Source organism: Stigmatopora nigra, chromosome 16 (assembly GCF_051989575.1).
Source record: "Stigmatopora nigra isolate UIUO_SnigA chromosome 16, RoL_Snig_1.1, whole genome shotgun sequence".
NCBI lineage: Eukaryota > Metazoa > Chordata > Actinopteri > Syngnathiformes > Syngnathidae > Stigmatopora > Stigmatopora nigra.
This window is the reverse complement of record NC_135523.1, coordinates 630,751-647,974: the sequence shown is the minus strand read 5'-3', so window position 1 is coordinate 647,974 and position 17,224 is coordinate 630,751. Positions and strand designations below refer to the sequence as shown.

General features: G+C 50.4%; 3 protein-coding genes across 3 annotated transcripts; 2 read left to right on the top strand and 1 right to left on the bottom strand.

The window, feature by feature from the left end:
• Positions 1 to 767: 767 nt before the first annotated feature.
• mastl (microtubule associated serine/threonine kinase-like) lies at positions 768 to 4,616 on the bottom strand. The gene is made up of 13 exons (XM_077736505.1): positions 4,316 to 4,616; positions 4,118 to 4,255; positions 3,911 to 4,050; positions 3,768 to 3,856; positions 3,597 to 3,700; positions 3,387 to 3,534; positions 3,163 to 3,317; positions 2,831 to 3,093; positions 2,414 to 2,675; positions 2,204 to 2,345; positions 1,410 to 1,523; positions 1,246 to 1,347; positions 768 to 1,135 (listed from the first exon to the last, which is right to left on the bottom strand). The coding sequence occupies exons 1-13, from the start codon at positions 4,475 to 4,477 to the stop codon at positions 978 to 980; spliced, it is 1,977 nt and encodes a 658-aa protein (XP_077592631.1). The 5' UTR covers positions 4,478 to 4,616; the 3' UTR covers positions 768 to 977.
• A 373-nt stretch (positions 4,617 to 4,989) lies between these two features.
• On the top strand, positions 4,990 to 9,751 carry LOC144209901 (ATP-dependent zinc metalloprotease YME1L1-like). The gene is made up of 18 exons (XM_077736462.1): positions 4,990 to 5,211; positions 6,055 to 6,174; positions 6,256 to 6,424; positions 6,502 to 6,597; positions 6,660 to 6,769; positions 6,853 to 7,003; positions 7,077 to 7,160; positions 7,291 to 7,464; positions 7,553 to 7,705; positions 7,778 to 7,910; positions 7,982 to 8,044; positions 8,143 to 8,255; positions 8,344 to 8,499; positions 8,563 to 8,714; positions 8,784 to 8,910; positions 8,982 to 9,055; positions 9,127 to 9,213; positions 9,326 to 9,751. The coding sequence occupies exons 1-18, from the start codon at positions 5,179 to 5,181 to the stop codon at positions 9,464 to 9,466; spliced, it is 2,136 nt and encodes a 711-aa protein (XP_077592588.1). The 5' UTR covers positions 4,990 to 5,178; the 3' UTR covers positions 9,467 to 9,751.
• Positions 9,752 to 10,696: 945 nt separating this feature from the next.
• Positions 10,697 to 17,169, top strand: LOC144209936 (phenolphthiocerol synthesis polyketide synthase type I Pks15/1-like). Its single transcript, XM_077736506.1, has 2 exons — positions 10,697 to 10,947; positions 11,644 to 17,169. The coding sequence occupies exons 1-2, from the start codon at positions 10,777 to 10,779 to the stop codon at positions 17,167 to 17,169; spliced, it is 5,697 nt and encodes a 1,898-aa protein (XP_077592632.1). The 5' UTR covers positions 10,697 to 10,776.
• Positions 17,170 to 17,224: the final 55 nt, after the last annotated feature.

Here is a 17,224-nt window from a genome sequence, read left to right as displayed (position 1 = left end):
TCTTACTAGTATGCGCGATAGTGCGCTAATTTCATATTTAAAGTGCAGTACCGGTATTGACCACTAGGTAGTATTGGAGTTATGCTAGGAAACACTGAAAAATGACTGAAAATGAGCATTTTCTTATCTTACAAATGCAAATAATAGAACTTGACATGAATACAATAATATGAAATTGCTTAAACTTGGAATCCTCCTGTTAAATCAAGACTACAGAGAATCCTATTTTTATGGTAAAATTCCCTTTTTGCTAGCCTGACCATTCAATGGTATGATTTTTAACAATAATGTAATTAATGTTGGAGGAGAAAAAGGACCAAATATGAACATTTGTCATCATTGACATTTTTTTCTTTCTTTCTCCATTGATTCAGTCCTCGCTAATTCATTGTTATCCTTACTGATTGTAAATTAAAATGCAATAACCTCTTGATGCCTCCATTTATTCAAACAAAATTATTTCAAAGATTACAAATGTAATTAAAATGGGAACATATTAAATAAAACCTACTTTTTAGGATTTTATTTGCTCAATTTTTTAATCAAATTTTCCATATTTGGTACTTTTCTTTTCCTATTTTTATTGATTTATACAATGTATTTTATGTAAATTCAGGCACCAAGAGGTCATGGCATCATTATGTATAATACAAATTCTATTTATGGGCAAAAGTGCTATTATTAAAGAGCCATTTGTTTAGATATAAATATCAATAGTTTCTACTGAGTGTTTGCATGTTATAATCCAAGCCTCTAATAAAAAAAATTTGAAAAATTCACACTTGTCACTTTGATTTATGAAGAGCATTAAACATTTTATTTGCTTTTTTCCCCCCACGATGACACATAAAATACAGTTTTAAAATATATTAGTGTTTTCAAACCGTTGAACAACAAAATCCCACGTATACCAGGAAATAAAAACAATTTAAAAGTAGGTAATTGCACATTAAGTATTTCTGAAAAGGGGGCGGAGTCTAGAAGCTGAAGGCGGACAAAGCAATTTGCTGCGCGTTGTTCCGGGCGTCAAAGTAGGACGTGTCCGTCTCGTCCTCGGGTTGCGGGATGAACGGCATGGGCTGGGTGTGCAGGTTGACCCAGTCGCGCCCTTCCAACAGTGGGTGGCGCTGCAGCTCTGCAAAAAAAGGTGAAGAAAAAAAAACATTTTTTTCCATTTTCAATTCATTGTTGTAGGTGGGAGGGTGTCCCTTGGCCAGAGGAAGAACCAGAATGTCTATATTTTACCTTTAAGCCCCGCCCTCTTGGTTTTGTCCATGTTGAGGAGGATTTCGATGGCGTTCCTGGCGTGCTCCGACAACTCCTCGTCGCCTTCTGGCCAAGGGATGTCTACAAAAAAAAAATGTTTAAAAATGGCCGCAGACAAAAATCCCACAAAAAATAGTAAGCACCTCTGCTGAGAATATTCTGGAAGACCAGCTGCGGCGTCTCGTCGTTGAATGGCGGCACGCCGGTCAGGAATTCAAACAGGCACACGCCAAGCGCCCACCAGTCCACCATACAGTCTAAAAGAAGATGGGCTCGGGTTAGAAGGGGGGTTGGAGGGTCGCTGTTTTCGAAAAAAAGTGCATGCATAGGCCCCAAAAAAACTTAATTTATGTCAATTCACAACATGATGATTGATTGTCAATCATTGTCAATAGCACTAACAATTCATTTATTTCACTATTTTTGATTGATTGGGTAAGAGATGAATTTATGGGATCAATTGTGTACAAATGTTGTCAATTGTATCCATCCAAAAAATGAGCTAAACAAAGGTTAGTTGCATCTCTATAAGCATTTAAGCATGTAGTCATGCCATTTCATGACAATTCAACCAAGCGCACAGTCACCAAATCCCAATAAATTGCAGCAGTTTCATATTCTGGATTGCAGCCCCGCCAAGTAAGCTGGACCAATCCCATCGCAACGTTCTATCGTGCTGTACAAAAGACGAGGAATACCCAAATGCACAATTTCTTGAAAAATGTTGATGATTTGGTCTATTTTCCAGCCCAATTGACTATTTGTGCACTCCTAGTCCTTCACAGCACAGGTTTCGAACCTGTTGGTGGCCCCATGCGAGCCTTTGTCACGCCCACTTACCGCAAGAAGTCCTCCCTGAAACTCAAAGACACGTTTATGAACTCCACTGGCTTTTCTTTCGAGCTTATCGGTGGAGTTTTGGGCTGCCTTCTCTTACCGTGAGGCGTCCGCAAAAGAAGCTCCGGGGCCAAATAGTCGGGGGTCCCTAAAATGGGGGCCCCTTCCGCCGGCAGGGCCCCCCGTCGCACGCTCTTGGGGGTCCGGAAGGGGGTTTGCGAGGTGGACGCGGGTTGAGGTGTCTGGAAGAGGCGAAAAATCATCTGGTTTATTGTTTTATTGTTAGCGGTTAGCCGTTAGCGGTGCCTACCTGGAAGAGGGAATTGCCGGCGCTGATCCTGCGGCGGGCCGGCGTGGCCGGGAGCACGGCGGGCGACGGGCCCCCGCCCAGGCTCAGCCGTGACGTGTTGGAGCGGTCGATGGAGCTGCAGTAGCTGCGGAAGGCCACGGCGTTGCGGGGACGCAGGAAGCCGGGGGACGGCGGCGGCGAGGGCAGCGGTGGCGACGATGACGACGGTGGCGACTTCTCGCCGACCTCCGAGTCCAGGCTCAAACTCCGGCAGACGCTGTCGCTGAAAAGACGTTCGTAGCCGTTAGCCTTTAGCTTGCTAGTCAAACAAGGTTTAAAAGGGGATATTTTTTCCCCCCAACTAGTGTATTTAACGCAATTTTTAACTTTGTGACTCCCCCAAATCTCATGGATTATTTTTTGAAACATAATATTTACCTGCTCGGTGGCGACGGGAAGCTACAGTCCAAGGCTTTGTGCGGCGCCGCCGCCTCTCTGACATGGCAAAAGAGGCTCTTGGCCACGGTTACGGGACTGGAGCTGACGTGGACCCCCACGTCGGCAAAGGCGCCGGTCAGCCCGCAGTGTCGGTCGCTCTTCTTGGCCAGGCTCTCGGCGCCGTCCGGGCTGAACGGCACCTCGGAAAAGCGCCGCTTGACGGCGGGCGCCGGGGCGGTTCCGCCCTCCTGTCGGTTTTCCTTCTGCCGAGCCAGGAATGAATGGCGTGTTGATTTGAGATGAGGCGGGCGCACAACGACGACGCCACTGACCTCTGGGAACTCCCACGGCGGGCTGACATTGGCCTCGCCACTACCGCCGCCGCTACTGGCCGCGCTGGAGGTCTCCACCCGCTTCCTGGTCTTCATCAGGGTGGGCGTCAGATTGACGGCGCGGTAGTGAGGCGCAAACACGCAGCTGTGTAGCCCTGTTTACATTTGGATTAAAAAAAAATGATGGGTAGGGGTTATGGTGTCAAAGTGCTGGCCCCACCTACCTTTCTTCCAGTTGTGATTCGCCGGAGAGCTCATGGCTTCCTTTATGGTCGGGGACGGCGAGCCCAGAGAGTTCTTCTTACGCATCATTTTGCCGCAGGAAACGGCGGAGGTGCTGCTGTGACGTTTATTTTCAGACATCGGGGTGCTCTGTGTGGAAATGAGCTTTTAATGTCAAGAAAAGGAGAAAAATACAAAAGAAATGGACTCACAAAACCAATGGAGGTGATCAAGGACATGACTTGACCCGGCGTGCGCGAATAGTGGGTGGCTTTGCGGACCGACGGCGTGTTGAGGATATCCGTCAGCTTCAGTTCTGGAAGGGAAATCAAAGTACGGGCAGCACCGATTGGACGCCGACCGGTCAGCTTTGGTTTGATTACCTCTGTCCAACTTGACCTTGGAAAGGCCAAAATCCGTCAACTTGATATGACCTTCGTTAGTAATCAGCATGTTATCTGGTTTGAGGTCCCTGAGGATGCAAAATAGTTGACATAGGCGCTTCCAGGAGACGCTCGCTCGCTACCTGTGTATAATGCCGTGTCGGTGAAGGTAATCCAACGCCAGGGCAACTTCAGAGATGTATTTGACCGCCATGTCTTGGTCAAAATAGCCACAAATGTGGAGGAGAGACTTGACATCGCCTCCAATGAGGTACTCCATCACCTGAAAATTGTGTATTAACCCAAATAGGAGGTTGTATTTGCATGCATTTGTGTGTTGGCTTTGTTACCAGGTAGATTTTGGTAGCAGACTGCAGAGAATAAAACAGATGAACCACGAAGGGACTTTTGCTCAACGCCAATGCATCCCGTTCTGCCTTCATTTGGCTGGTCATGTTTTTATCAGCCATGTCCGCTTTATTCATGGCCTGCAACAGTCGATTTTTAATTCGATGGCGATTACGGGACAAAAAAATGCATGTACTCACCTTGATGGCATATAAACGGGAATTGCATTTTTTCCTCGCAAGGTACACTTTACCAAAAGCCCCGCGGCTGATAGGCTTCAAAACCACAAATTCGTCAATTTCCGGCGGCTTGATTGCGACTTTAGTGGTGGGGCCGGATTTGTGCATCTCTTCGGTGCCCATGGTACGAAATCGGGTGTACGAAAGCAAAGATCTAGGTCAAAATCAACACTCGCATGTTGAACGATCAGTTGAAGTTTGTTTTGAAATTTGAATTCGGCTGCGTTTCGAGGGGTCCTAACGCTGGCATTTAGCGACGAAACGAAGTGCCTGTTAATAAAGTATGCGTGGAATGGTGGCGTTTGTAATATAACAGAACAATTAAAATGAGAAATATAGTATGCTATGAATACAAAATTTAGATAACAACAAATTAACGATATATTTGTCATCTCAAATAATCTGAAAAAAGGCATTCAAATGCTGGTATATTCTTGTTACGTCAGATTGTAGTCTTTTTGGCAAATCGTCGCTGTCTAGTTATTGTCTAAACTAATTCCAGAGTTGATTTTTATTTTCAAGAAACATATTTAAGGCTTATTAACACAATTTAAATATATTTTGGAGCTATGGACGTTTTGAATAAATTAAAATGTTGACACTTCAGTCGAGGGTCGATTAGAATTAACGTCAATTTGTAGTTCTTTCCGTCAGGACCAGATGTCGTAGCAGTGTCATTAGCTCAGCTGAAGCAGCCGAAAGTTGTTGTGTAACAAGGAAAACAACAGTACTCCGACTCAGAATTACAACTTTTTTTTTCAAAGAATACGGAGGTTCTCTCCTTGTGAATTCACTTTTCACATTGGTGTTTTTGTTCTGCTAAAATGTTTTCCCTGTCATCTTTTCAGCAACAGCAGGTAAGCGAAATACGACGTATGCCCAAGATGGATAAAATATACAAATGTACTTTCATTTCATGTAAATATCGTTTTCTTCGTCCGTCGGTGAATTATTTGAGGGTTTAATCACTTGCGTGTCGTGGCGTTCTTGGTTTTTATGCACGCTAATATTTGGCTAACGCTAGCATTAGCTTGTTAGTAATATGTATTTGTCACTTTCGGACGAAACTGACGCAACGCGCTTCCGTTTTATGTTAAATAAGGAATACTGTTTGATTTTTGCCCCGGGTCACTTCAAAATAGTGCTTGAAAAAGGTGGAATTCAATGTTCTGTCGATAAACGTCCGTCAATTTAAAGGTTACACAACTGTCGTTTGAGGACGCCGAGTTACATGGATGCTAATGTAGTTAGTTACATGTATTAGCGGCAAACATGCTAGCATTCTAATACGTATATTAGATAAACTAAACAAAACACAACAAAATACAGTTTTTTTTAATATGCAAGTCTGTCTGAAGGGTGTGGTGAGAATTCAATCATTGTGTTTTAACGTGAAAGTAGTGTGGAAAGTACGGTAACTACTCAAATAACTCCTGTTTAGCAAAAAAAAAAAAAAAAAGAACTATGATTGAATTCCCGCCACACCATAGATTCCATGGTGTGGCGGGAATTCAATCATTGTGTCTTAAAGTGATAGTACAGTGTGGTAAGTAGTCATGTAACACCTGTTTGGAAAACAAATAATGCTCATGTAACCGAAAAAAAGGATGGCAGGTGCTATTTAATTGCTCCAATGTGGATTCACATTGAGGAGACAAATGTGTTTGGTTGACGGTGTTATGCCAACTTCCCCAACCCAGATGCTGGTGCCCTTGGGCCAACTCATCAGCGCCCTCCACTCTCTCAAGAACACGGCCACGGCGTCGGTGCAAACTCTGCACAAAGACTTCATCCCAGAGCACTCGACACTCGCAAAAGAGGTAAAGTCCTACTCTTAATACTGTATTTCCAGTGTATGAGTTTAACACTAATCCAAATATGTTTTTCCCCCTCGCTTGTAGCTCAACACCAGTCTTCGCGACTTGGGCTTTTCCGAATTTCGGGGCGCTCACCTGGATGAGGTGCTGGATAGGTTGCTGCCTACGCTGGGTTCGGAGGAACCTCCTTCCTTCCCCTCGGCGTGGAGGACCAGTCACGTTTCTGCCAGTACATTTTTTCACAACAGGCACGGTGAGTGGTGACTGGTCACTTGACCCCCATTTAAACCTCTTGTTTCTTTTACAATGGAAGTATTTTGCTTCTCACAGGGTTTGCCCACAGAAGACTTTTTAGCTCGCCGTTATTCCACAGTCAAAACCATAGACCTCTACAAGAAGTTGGATCAGAGCTTCGCTTTTTACCCCGTAAGGACATTTTTGGTGAATAAGGTGTGCAAATGAGGGGTTAAAAAAATGCTTGCCTCCAGTTTTGTTCCAGGTTCGAGGTTTCAAGACTCTCAGAAATAAGGCCAGACGTACCACATCCGGTGATGAAACGCCAAATGACTTGGACCCCTACACGCCGGTTTTTATGAAGGTTGGAAGGCCACATTTTCTGTTAATAAAGTTACAAAAAAACCTCTAACCAGGATAATTTAACATTGATTATATCTTTTCCAGGGTTTTCTGAACAGGGAAAAAGCATCAGAAGTTCAGTCGTTGGACCAACTTACAAAAAGCAGGAACCTTCCGGAGAACCAAGCCGAGGCCTTCAAGTCGGGCTTCTCCGAGGGTTTCATGCGCTCGCAGGCTTTCACGCAAAAGACGCAAGGCGAGTCAGCCGCTGACATTTTCTCAGTGTGTTTTTTGTGTGTATTTTTATTTCATTTTTGTTCTCTTTTTAGATTCACTGAGGAGAACGAGACTGGTCCTATTGGTGCTTCTTCTGCTGGGCATTTATGGACTGTCCAGAGCCCCTTTTCTCTCGGGTAAAGGCTCCTTTTTCTCTTCTCAAATTCACCTTGACTTAAGATAGGTCGCTTGGCTATGAACTAGGAGGTCAGGGTACTCCAAAGTCAAAATAGAACTGTCATGGTTGGGTGGTTTGCCTTTCCGCAGTGAGGTTCCGCACCACCACGGGCCTGGATTCCGGCATCGACCCGGTCCAGATGAAGAACGTGACGTTCGAACACGTCAAAGGAGTGGAGGAGGCCAAGAACGAGCTGCAGGATGTGGTGGAGTTCCTCAGGAACCCTCAAAAGTTTACCGTTCTAGGCGGCAAGCTGCCCAAAGGTAAGCCGGGCCCGTTTTGTTGGTTACGTGGCATTTTCAGCTGTCCTTCTTGTTGACTCATTGTCCAATCCAATTTGACGGCCTCCAGGGATCCTCTTGGTGGGACCACCCGGCACCGGGAAGACGCTGCTGGCCCGAGCGCTGGCCGGCGAGGCCGACGTGCCTTTCTACTACGCCTCGGGCTCCGAGTTCGACGAGATGTTCGTGGGAGTGGGCGCCAGCCGCATAAGGAACCTCTTCAGTGAGTTTTGAGATTCAAGGCTTCGGCCCATTTGGCAAAAACCTGGTCACGACGCGCCGTCCCTTTTGCCAGAGGAGGCCAAAGCCAACGCACCCTGCGTCATCTTCATCGACGAACTGGACAGCGTCGGCGGGAAGAGGATCGAGTCGCCCATGCATCCGTATTCGCGGCAGACCATTAATCAGCTGCTGGCCGAAATGGACGGGTCAGTCTGGCGGGAAATACCGTGGCCTCTCCTAAAATTGGTGGTCACGTTGGCTGTTCATTTTTTCCCAGGTTCAAGCCAAACGAGGGGGTCATCGTCATTGGCGCCACCAACTTTGCCGAGGCGCTGGATAAGTACGTTTACATTTTTTTGCCTTCTCTTCTAAAAGAAAATATGAAGCCATAAGCAGCCATATTCACCACCCCAACACATTTTTTCCGCTCACCCCCAGCGCCCTCGTGCGACCGGGCCGCTTCGACATGCAGGTGACGGTCCCCCGACCCGACGTCAAGGGACGTACTGAGATTCTCAACTTGTATTTGGCTAAAATCAAAGTGGACTCTGGTAGGTTTCCATAGGGCACCTCCTCTCATTATACCCAGGAATGAAGCTTCTCGTTGTTTTACCGACAATGCTCTTTGTCTCTACGCAGCGGTGGAGCCCGAGATCATCGCCCGAGGCACGGTGGGCTTCTCGGGAGCCGAGCTGGAAAACCTGGTCAACCAGGCCGCCCTCAAGGCGGCCGTGGACGGGAAAGAAATGGTCACCATGAAGGAACTGGAGTTTGCTAAGGACAAGATTATCATGGGTGAGCCAGCCAACAAACCATTGGCCAATTCGGACCACTGACGCTTGATATTGTGCACGTCAGGACCCGAGAGGAAAAGCGTGGAAATCGACAAGAAGAACAAGACCATCACGGCTTACCACGAGTCGGGACACGCCATCGTGGCGTACTACACCAAGCACGCCATGCCCATCAACAAGGCCACCATCATGCCGCGGGGACCCACGCTGGGACACGTCAGTGCCATTTTTATCTTTACTATTTTGTCTTCATGTCTCACACGGCGGCGTCCTCTAACCCTTTAGGTCTCCCTTCTGCCGGAGAACGACCGCTGGAGCGAAACCCGGGCGCAACTCTTGGCCCAGATGGACGTCAGCATGGGCGGGCGAGTGGCGGAGGAGCTCATTTTTGGAGATGATTACATCACCACTGGTGGGAAAAGCCTCCAAGACAGTTTTGTAGGGACAGCAGCTTACTCGAATCCTCCTTTTTCTCTTTTTCAGGCGCTTCCAACGACTTTGACGGGGCCACCAAAATCGCCAAGCTGATGGTGACCAGGTTCGGCATGAGCGATAAGGTCCGTAGTTCATCCATTTTGTGTCTTTAGGGGAAGCACAATGCCAACGTTTAACCCTGGGATGTTTACAGCTGGGCGTCATGACTTACGGCGACGTCACCAAACAAAGTCCCGAGACGCAAGCCGCCATTGAACAGGAAGTCAGGACGCTGTTAAAAGTAAGTTTTACCCAAAGCTGGCGAAATGGCCACAACAAACCACTATTTTGAGGTCCACAATGAATCAAATGATCATGACCTGCCTTGCTTAACGTTTCCATTCCCGTTCCAGGACTCGTACGATCGGGCCAAGAACGTCCTGACCACCTACAAAAAGGAGCACAAGAAGCTAGCGGACGCCCTCCTCCGCTACGAGACCCTGGATGCCAAAGAGATCCAGATGGTCCTGGAGGGCAAACAGCTCAACCTGTAGGCTCCACGGGGAGTATACTTAAATGTACATACTGCAACCACCTGGGATTGTTGACAATTCTGATGATTTTTCTAGCTCATTTTAAGTTGAATTTCATGAAATATTAAGGTGGGATTTGGACCACAAAATCTTCAATTGGAGGAATACCAACAGAAATAACCACATCATCTTGGGTTACCTCATTTAGAAGTCCACATTTGTATAAACGGGTCCGTACAACAGCTACTTTTTATTTATTGAAGTGCAGATTATTCATGAGTTTCTCAAATAAAGCTCACTCAAACCGACCATTGTTTTTTTTGAACGGACGGTATCGCCCGCGACAGGTCGTTATGGTCATTACCCAGCATGCAATTAGCGTCACGCATGGGTTGCGCCGCCTTTTGAGGATTTATAAGTGGAGGAAAAAGTAGATGTTGAGAGTTAAAGACTAGAAGGAAGGACGGAATGGACGCAGAACTGGACATCGCCGTCATCGGGATGGGATGCAACTTTCCTGGAGGTACTTGTGCCTTTTTAATTTTTATTTTTACATGTTGGTCTTGTATTTTAACCTATGCTTAACCTGCTTTTTAGGTGAAGGCCTGGAAAATTTCTGGAAGGTTCTACTGGAAGGCCAAAACTGTGTTGTGGATATTCCACCGGAACGCTTCGACGTGGATTCCTGGTACGATGCGGACGCAAGTCAACCTGGAAAGACTCAAACCCGCAAAGCTGCTCTTATTGACGGGTAATTATGAATTCCACATACAAGAAAGTCAGGTACCACTTTAAAAAGATAACTAAGCGTTCTCCGTCCATTTCAGGTTAAACGACTTTGACCACCATTTTTTCGGCCTGTCGGAGGCGGAGGCCGACGTCATGGACCCTCAACACAAGCTCCTCCTGGAGTGCTCCTTCCGGGCCTTGGAGGACGCCGCCATCCCCATGGAGCGCATCAGCGGAAGCCCCACCGGCGTTTATATCGGTCATTATCCCATGACGCCCAATCCCTGGGTAGCCATTTAACCTGAATGTGATTGACAGGTCTAATGAACCGAGACTACGAGAAACTCCGAAGCAACCGTCCCGCCTCTATGGCTCACTACGACGCCACGGGGACGGCCACCAGCATGGCCGGCAACAGGATCTCCTACGTTTTCAATCTGCTGGGCCCGTCCTTTGCCTTGGACAGTGCCTGTTCTTCTTCGTTGGTGGCTCTACACGTGGCCTGCCGGGCCATAAGGCAAGGTATGTTTATTCGCCGAATTACACGAGATGGAATGAGCATCCCACGTTGACGCTTTGTTTTGTTTTGAGGGGACTGCGAGATGGCACTGTGCGGCGGCGTCAACTGCATCTTGGATCCTCAACTTTTTGTGGCCCTGAGTAAGGCCAGGATGACGTCGCCCCAAGGCACCAGCAAGCCCTTCTCCAGCCAGGCCGATGGCTACGGAAGAGGCGAAGGATGCGGCGTCCTTCTTCTAAAAACTCTGGAAAACGTGAGTCTTTTGCATTTTTTTCTTCTCTGGACTTTGTCCAGACTTTTGCCCAGGGCCCCCTTAATAAGGACATTGAGACTAGACTAAACCCCATGTAACACTGGTTAGCTCCCATCATCACATTAGCTTAAGCCAGTCCCCAAAGAATAACAACAATACACACTCTGGCCCCATTTAGAATTCAAGTCCACTTTTTCCCAGTTACACATGCTGATTAGCATTAGCATAACCAGTTCCACAGTCCCAGTTCCACAGTCCCAGTTCCACAGTCCCAGTTCCCCAGTCCCAGTTCCCCAGTCCCACTTTCCTAGTCCCCAGTTGTCCCTTTGTAGATATCATTGCGTTTTTATCAATTGTATTTTGTAAATTTGTATAGTAGCGTACTGTATTTGTATTGTATTGTACTTAGATAATTGACTGCATTTCCCCAATGGCTACTCCAATGAATTCATGTATTTTATTTCAAACTGATTGTCTTACCCATTGCTAACGCGGATACTAAACAAAATATTGTCGTGAGTCCGCAAATTCGAAATGAATCTCCCAAGCAAAAGTCTTAATTCGCATTTAAGACATCATTGATAATTCAAGGACTTTTCAAGGGGGGTCCAGAGAGGCCTTGACTGAAATCTAGCGCTACACCCCAACTTAACCCATCCATCCGTCTAAGAGTCTTTGGCTTTGCACCATTTCTAGGCCTTGCGAGACCGCAACAAAATTTGGGGCGTGGTGTCCAAAACGGGCGTCAACCAAGACGGACGCTCCGTCTCCCCCATCACCAAGCCGTCCCGCCGTCAACAGGAAGAGCTGCTGAGAAAAATGTACTCGGAGCGGGACCTGGCCCAAGTCCAGTATATCGAGGCCCACGGAACCGGAACCCCCGTCGGGGATACCACGGAAGCCGCCGGCATCTCCGAGGCCGTGGCCCTGGCCAACCCCGGCCTCTGGATGGGTTCCGTCAAGGGAAATATCGGACACTTGGAATCTGCGTCCGGGGTGGCCGGACTGATCAAGGTCCTCCTGATGATGAAGCACCAGACCGTGGTTCCGTCTCTGTTCTACTCCCGAGACGCCGCTAGCATCGACGCTAAAGTCTTGGGGATGGACATTCCCACCAAAGCACAGAAGTGGACCGCAAACGGGTCCCAGATCCGGGTCGCTGGGATTAACAGTTTTGGATTTGGAGGCACCAATGCCCACGCCATCCTGAGAGAGCACCACCAAAGGGAAAACCTGGACCGGATCCCGGAAGAAGGCCTTCAAGTTTTTGTCACTTCCGCAGCCTCGGAGCAATCTTTGATCCGATCCCTCCGCGATACCCACCGGAGACTCGTTCAAACGGTGGACCTTCGAGCTCTATGCTACACCTCGGCTTGTGGGCGGAGCCACGCCAAGCACAAATATCGGCAGGTGGTCGTGACGCCGACCCTTTCGGATCTACGCCAGAAGCTAGCAAAGCTGTCAGAGGGTCACGTGGTACCGGCAAAGTCAAAAGCAGAAGTGGTGTTTGTTTTCAGTGGAAATGGCGTGGCCTTCCATGGCATGTGCCAAGAACTCTTCAGCGCCGTTCCCGTCTTTCAAGAAAAAGTCCTGGAGGTAGAGCTCCTCTTCCAGAAAAAGAACCCAGACTTGGGAATCAGTCGCTACCTCTGCGGAGAGTCCACCACCACCACCACGGCGGCTGAACTGCGCCGACCGGACGTCGTCCAGCCTCTGCTTTTCGCCATCCAGGTGGCCTTGGCGACATTCCTGAAGCACTTGGGTGTCAAACCCGCCGCCGTGCTGGGACACTCGCTTGGCGAGGTGTCCGCCGCTCACTGCTCGGGTCTCTTGTCTCTGGAAGACGCCGTCTACGTGGTCTTTCACCGCAGCATGCTACAAAGTAGCGTCGCCGCGGGGAAGATGCTCGCGGTGGGAAACGTCCTCCCGGAGAAGGTCCTGGATGTCCTCCGGGACTTCTCCGAGGACGTCAGCCTGGCCGCTTTTAACAGCCCGCAGTCTTGCACTCTGTCCGGAGACGAGGCCGCCGTGGACGCCGTCCACGACAAGCTGTCCAGCGCTTACGCAGACCAGGTCTTTCTCCATGCCTTGGATGTCCCGGCGGCGTACCACAGTCATCTGATGGAGCCCATCCTTCAAGACATCAGGAGTATTTTGGGGGATTTAGCTGTCCACCACATGGACTGTGATCTGTTCTCCACTGTGACGGGAAGGAAATACGTTGCTGGGGACTTTGGAAATGGAAGCTACTGGGCCAAGAACATCAGGGAACCCGTTTTGTTTGAGCAAACGCTGCGTGCCGTCGCCAAGGACTACCCGTCCTACACAAACCTGGTCTTCTTGGAGATTGGCCCTCGCCAGGCTCTCCACAAATACATCCGGGAGACGCTGGGTAATGACTTGACGGTTCTGTCCTGGGTTCAAGCGCACAATCAATACCAAAGCCTCTTGTCCACGCTGGGAGAACTCTTCCAGCTGGGGGTCCAGGTGAGTTGGGAAAGCCTCTACCGGGGTCACGAAACCTGGCCCACGGAGTTCCCCGTCTATCATTTTGACTACAGTAAGAAGAGGAGTTTTGAGGAGGTCCGAAAAGTACGGGAGACGTCTCCTTCACCATCGCATTCCTCAATATCACCCATAAGGGGGGACCACCACCACGAGTACACCTGCCATTTGACGGCGGACTATCTGAGCCAGCACAAACACAACGGTGTCGCCGTGGTCCCCGGCGCTTTCTACGTGGAGCTGGCTTTCGCCTCCGTGTTGGACTACCTCAACCCCAAGACATCCGCCTCCTGCGTCCAGCTCGGCCTGAAGTTCCATCATCTGCTGGGTGCCAACGGCGGCCCCTTAAAAGTCAACCTGACGGAAACCCAAGGTCTTTTCACAATTGGTTCCCCCACCGCCACTCACGCTTCGGGGACCTTCAGGTGCACCGAAGAACCGGCTGTGGTGGAAGAACCGACAATTTGCCCAGAGGGAATCTGGAGAAGGTGTACTTCCATCGTGACCAGCCAAGAATTTTACGCCATCCTTTCCAGAGCCGGTTTCGAACACGGCTCCGTTTTCAAACATCTCGCCGACGTTCATCTGGGAGAGGAATTCCAAGAGGCGCTGACCACAATCCACGTCCCGAAAGAACTCTTTCCCCATCTCTGCCATCACACCATCCATCCCGTCTTGTTGGACCGTTTCCTGCAAATGACAGCCGCCGTGGCCTGCCGGGATCTCTCCGCGAGGCCGGCCTTCCCCACGGCGATCGGTAGCGTGGTGGTCTTGGGGCCGCTGCCAGAAGAGTTTGTCATCTACATGCGCGTCACGAAAAAAACGTCAGACCTCCTGAAAGTGTGCGGCTGCTTTGCCACCAAAGATGGGAAAGTCCTGGTGGAGCTTCGGGATGTCCAAGTGGACTTCCTGGGAGGTTCCTGGCACGTTCCTCCCTCCATCTTCTTCCACAACGAAACAATTCCCATCCCAAGCCAGTCAAATGGCGACACCAAGATACGAGCGTTAGTCTTTGCGGACAAACTGGGCCTCGCCGAAGCCCTCGCCCCGTACTTGCACCCGGAGTCGCGCTGGGTGGATGACCGAGAGACCTGGACGCCGGGCCAACTCCGAGACATCGTTCTGGGCGACCACGACTCCGTCAGAGACGTTCTCTTCATCTGGTCCGCCGAAGATCTGGGCCACTTGCCGGTTCCTGACCTCCTGGAGCGGTCCGTGGCCTGCTGCGAGTCCTTCCGGCAGATCGTCTTGACTTTGAAAGAGTGCCGCCGATCCTGCACCGTGCGGGTGATCACCTACAGATCCACGGAGAAGACGGCGGACTGCGTGACGTCTGCTTTTGCGCTGTACGGGATGACCAGGGCTGTGGCAGCCGAAGTCTCCAGCGTCTCCTTTCAGCTCATCGACCTGATGTCCCTCACCGCCACGGACGTGGAAGCTCTAGTCGGGGTCATCAACTCCTGCGGAGAACCAGAGGTGGTGGTTGGACGAGGACGGGTGTCCACCACCAGAGTGACGCGCACCCCAATGTTGGACATGCCTTCCCCGAAAGGTGATCTCAAATCCTTTGTCCTGCAAACCGGCCATCCTTACAGAATCCAAGATTTGAGCGCCACCGAGGATGGCGCCAATGAAGAGACGGTTCCGGAGGAATCGGTGAAGGTCCGTCTCACTGTCGTTTGCGTGCATTCTACGGATTATTTCCCCGTGACCTTCTCGCAACTGCGTTTTGGGACCACCTTGTATTGGAACCAGCACACGGCACACCGTCACACGCTCCTGGCTCTGGATTTTGGCGGCGTGGTCACATCCGTCGGGAAAGACGTTCGCCACTTGAGAGTCGGTGACCGCATGGCGTCCACTTACCCCATCGAGGCGGCGGCCAGGGTCGTGGTTCCGGGTTCTGCCTGCTACCCGACCAAGAAACTTCCATTCTTAAAAGAATGCCCCAGTGTGTCCTTCTTCATTTTGGCCTGGGAGATTCTTCAACGTACTCTTCCCACCGCCAAGCCCAGACGGAAAAAAATGAGCATCATCGCTCCGGATTTGGCGTCCGCATTCACAAAAGTCTTGGCCTTGGCGGCCAACAGATCCGGCTGGAACGTCTCCTGCGTGGCCCGTTGGTCCAAAGGAGATCCCAGTCCCCATCCGTGTCAAGCCTTCGTCCTCTTGCCACCGTATGACCAATCCCAGCCGGACTTGAGCGACTTGGACCTCCACGACTGTCACTTAGTTTACGTCCACGGAAGTGAGCCAGCGTCTCCGTGCTGGCCCGCCCAGAGCGGCCTGGTCCACGTGATCCACGTGTCTCAAGTTCTTCAAAGAGCTTACCTGAGAGAACAAGGCGTGGCCATCTCCAGGTGGCTGTCCTCACTTGGCTTGGATGGCGACTCGCTACCCGTCAAAACGGAGTCCTTTCAGGCCAAGGATGGACTTAACCACTCCTACTTTTCCACCAAAACCGTGCGTCAAGTGGTCTTGGAAAGCAGCTCGCCCAACTGCCAGGTCTCGGACATGGATACGACCCCGCCCCAAAAGCCGAGACCTCTTTTCGACCAATCCCGCGCTTACATTGTCTCCGGAGGTCTGACGGGCTTGGGTCTGGAAACGGTCAAATTCATCGCCCACCAGGGAGGCGGTGGCATCGTGACCCTGTGCAGGCGGGCGCCGACCCCCGAGACGCGATCCCAATTGGACGCCCTGGAGAAACGATATCAGGTAGCCATCGCCAACATCCGCTGTGACGTTTCGGCGTGGCCGCAGGTGGAGGACGCCGTCAGGAAGACCGAAGAGACCTTACGCTTACCCATCGGAGGCGTGTTCCACGGGGCCGGCGTACTCCACGACGCGCCCCTGGAAAACCTGGACCGGTTCACCCTGCGCAAGGTCTTGCGACCCAAAGTGAGCGGCGTTGTCAATCTCCACCGCGCCACCCTGACCAAGAACCTGGACTACTTTGTGTGCCACTCCTCCGTCTCTTCCGTCCTGGGAAACGAGTGCCAGTCCAACTACGCGGCGGCCAATTCCTTCCTGGACAAATTCTGCCTCTACCGGAGGAACCTGGGCCTGGCCGGACAGTCCATCAACTGGGGTCCCCTGAACCTGGGCCTCCTGCGCGGCCAAAACCAGCTTCAACGCCACCTGGAGGCCAAAGGGCTGAGGGTCATGGAGGCGGCCGAGATCCACCCGGCTCTGGCCCGGGTCCTTCTCGCCGACAGACCTCAGCAACTGGTGTGCAAGTTTGATTTTGAGAAGGCCTTCCTCCGAGAGCGCCTGCCGGCCTTGGCGGAGGCGGAGCTAAGAGACCAGGGGGGGCGGGGAGTATATCCGCCGCTTCCTCCATTATCTTCCCCGCTTGAAAACGTCAGGAGGACCATCTGCCAGGTCAGCGGCTCCAGCCCGGACCAGCTGGACCTTCAGGACACTCTGGGCTCACTGGGTGTGGACTCCATGTCGGCCCTGACTCTTCAGAACAGGTTTTCCCAGGAGGCGGGGTTAAACGTACCACTGGTCACGTTACTGGACCCAAACACCACGGTGGCCACTTTGGAAACTTTGGTGACCAACAATCAGGTCTTGAACAGTACGCCTGAGCGGGAAATCCGGCCCACCCTCCTATCGGAAAACCGGTACCCATCGAGTAATGCCAGCCATTCTCCACTCAAACCAATTGGACATCTAGCACCGTCAATACCAGCCAATGAATTGACGGAGTAATCATCATACTGTACTGCTTTTGTTATTGACTTTAAATTGAAATGACAAGTCTGTC

Bases quoted from the DNA above. Each gene is read 5' to 3' on its own strand.
- mastl (XM_077736505.1), bottom strand. From the start codon at position 4,477: ATGGGCACCGAAGAGATGCACAAATCCGGCCCCACCACTAAAGTCGCA. The intron at 1,524-2,203 runs GTAAGAGAAGGC...ATCTTCTTTTAG, and splicing joins TCTTTTGCGGACGCCTCACG to ACTGTATGGTGGACTGGTGG. The intron at 1,348-1,409 runs GTGCTTACTATT...TTTTTTTTGTAG, and splicing joins CCAGAATATTCTCAGCAGAG to ACATCCCTTGGCCAGAAGGC.
- LOC144209901 (XM_077736462.1), top strand. From the start codon at position 5,179: ATGTTTTCCCTGTCATCTTTTCAGCAACAGCAG. The intron at 6,598-6,659 runs GTAAGGACATTT...GCTTGCCTCCAG, and splicing joins AGAGCTTCGCTTTTTACCCC to TTTTGTTCCAGGTTCGAGGT. The intron at 7,161-7,290 runs GTAAAGGCTCCT...GCCTTTCCGCAG, and splicing joins CAGAGCCCCTTTTCTCTCGG to TGAGGTTCCGCACCACCACG.
- LOC144209936 (XM_077736506.1), top strand. From the start codon at position 10,777: ATGGCACTGTGCGGCGGCGTCAACTGCATCTTGGATCCTCAACTTTTT. The intron at 10,948-11,643 runs GTGAGTCTTTTG...CACCATTTCTAG, and splicing joins TTCTAAAAACTCTGGAAAAC to GCCTTGCGAGACCGCAACAA.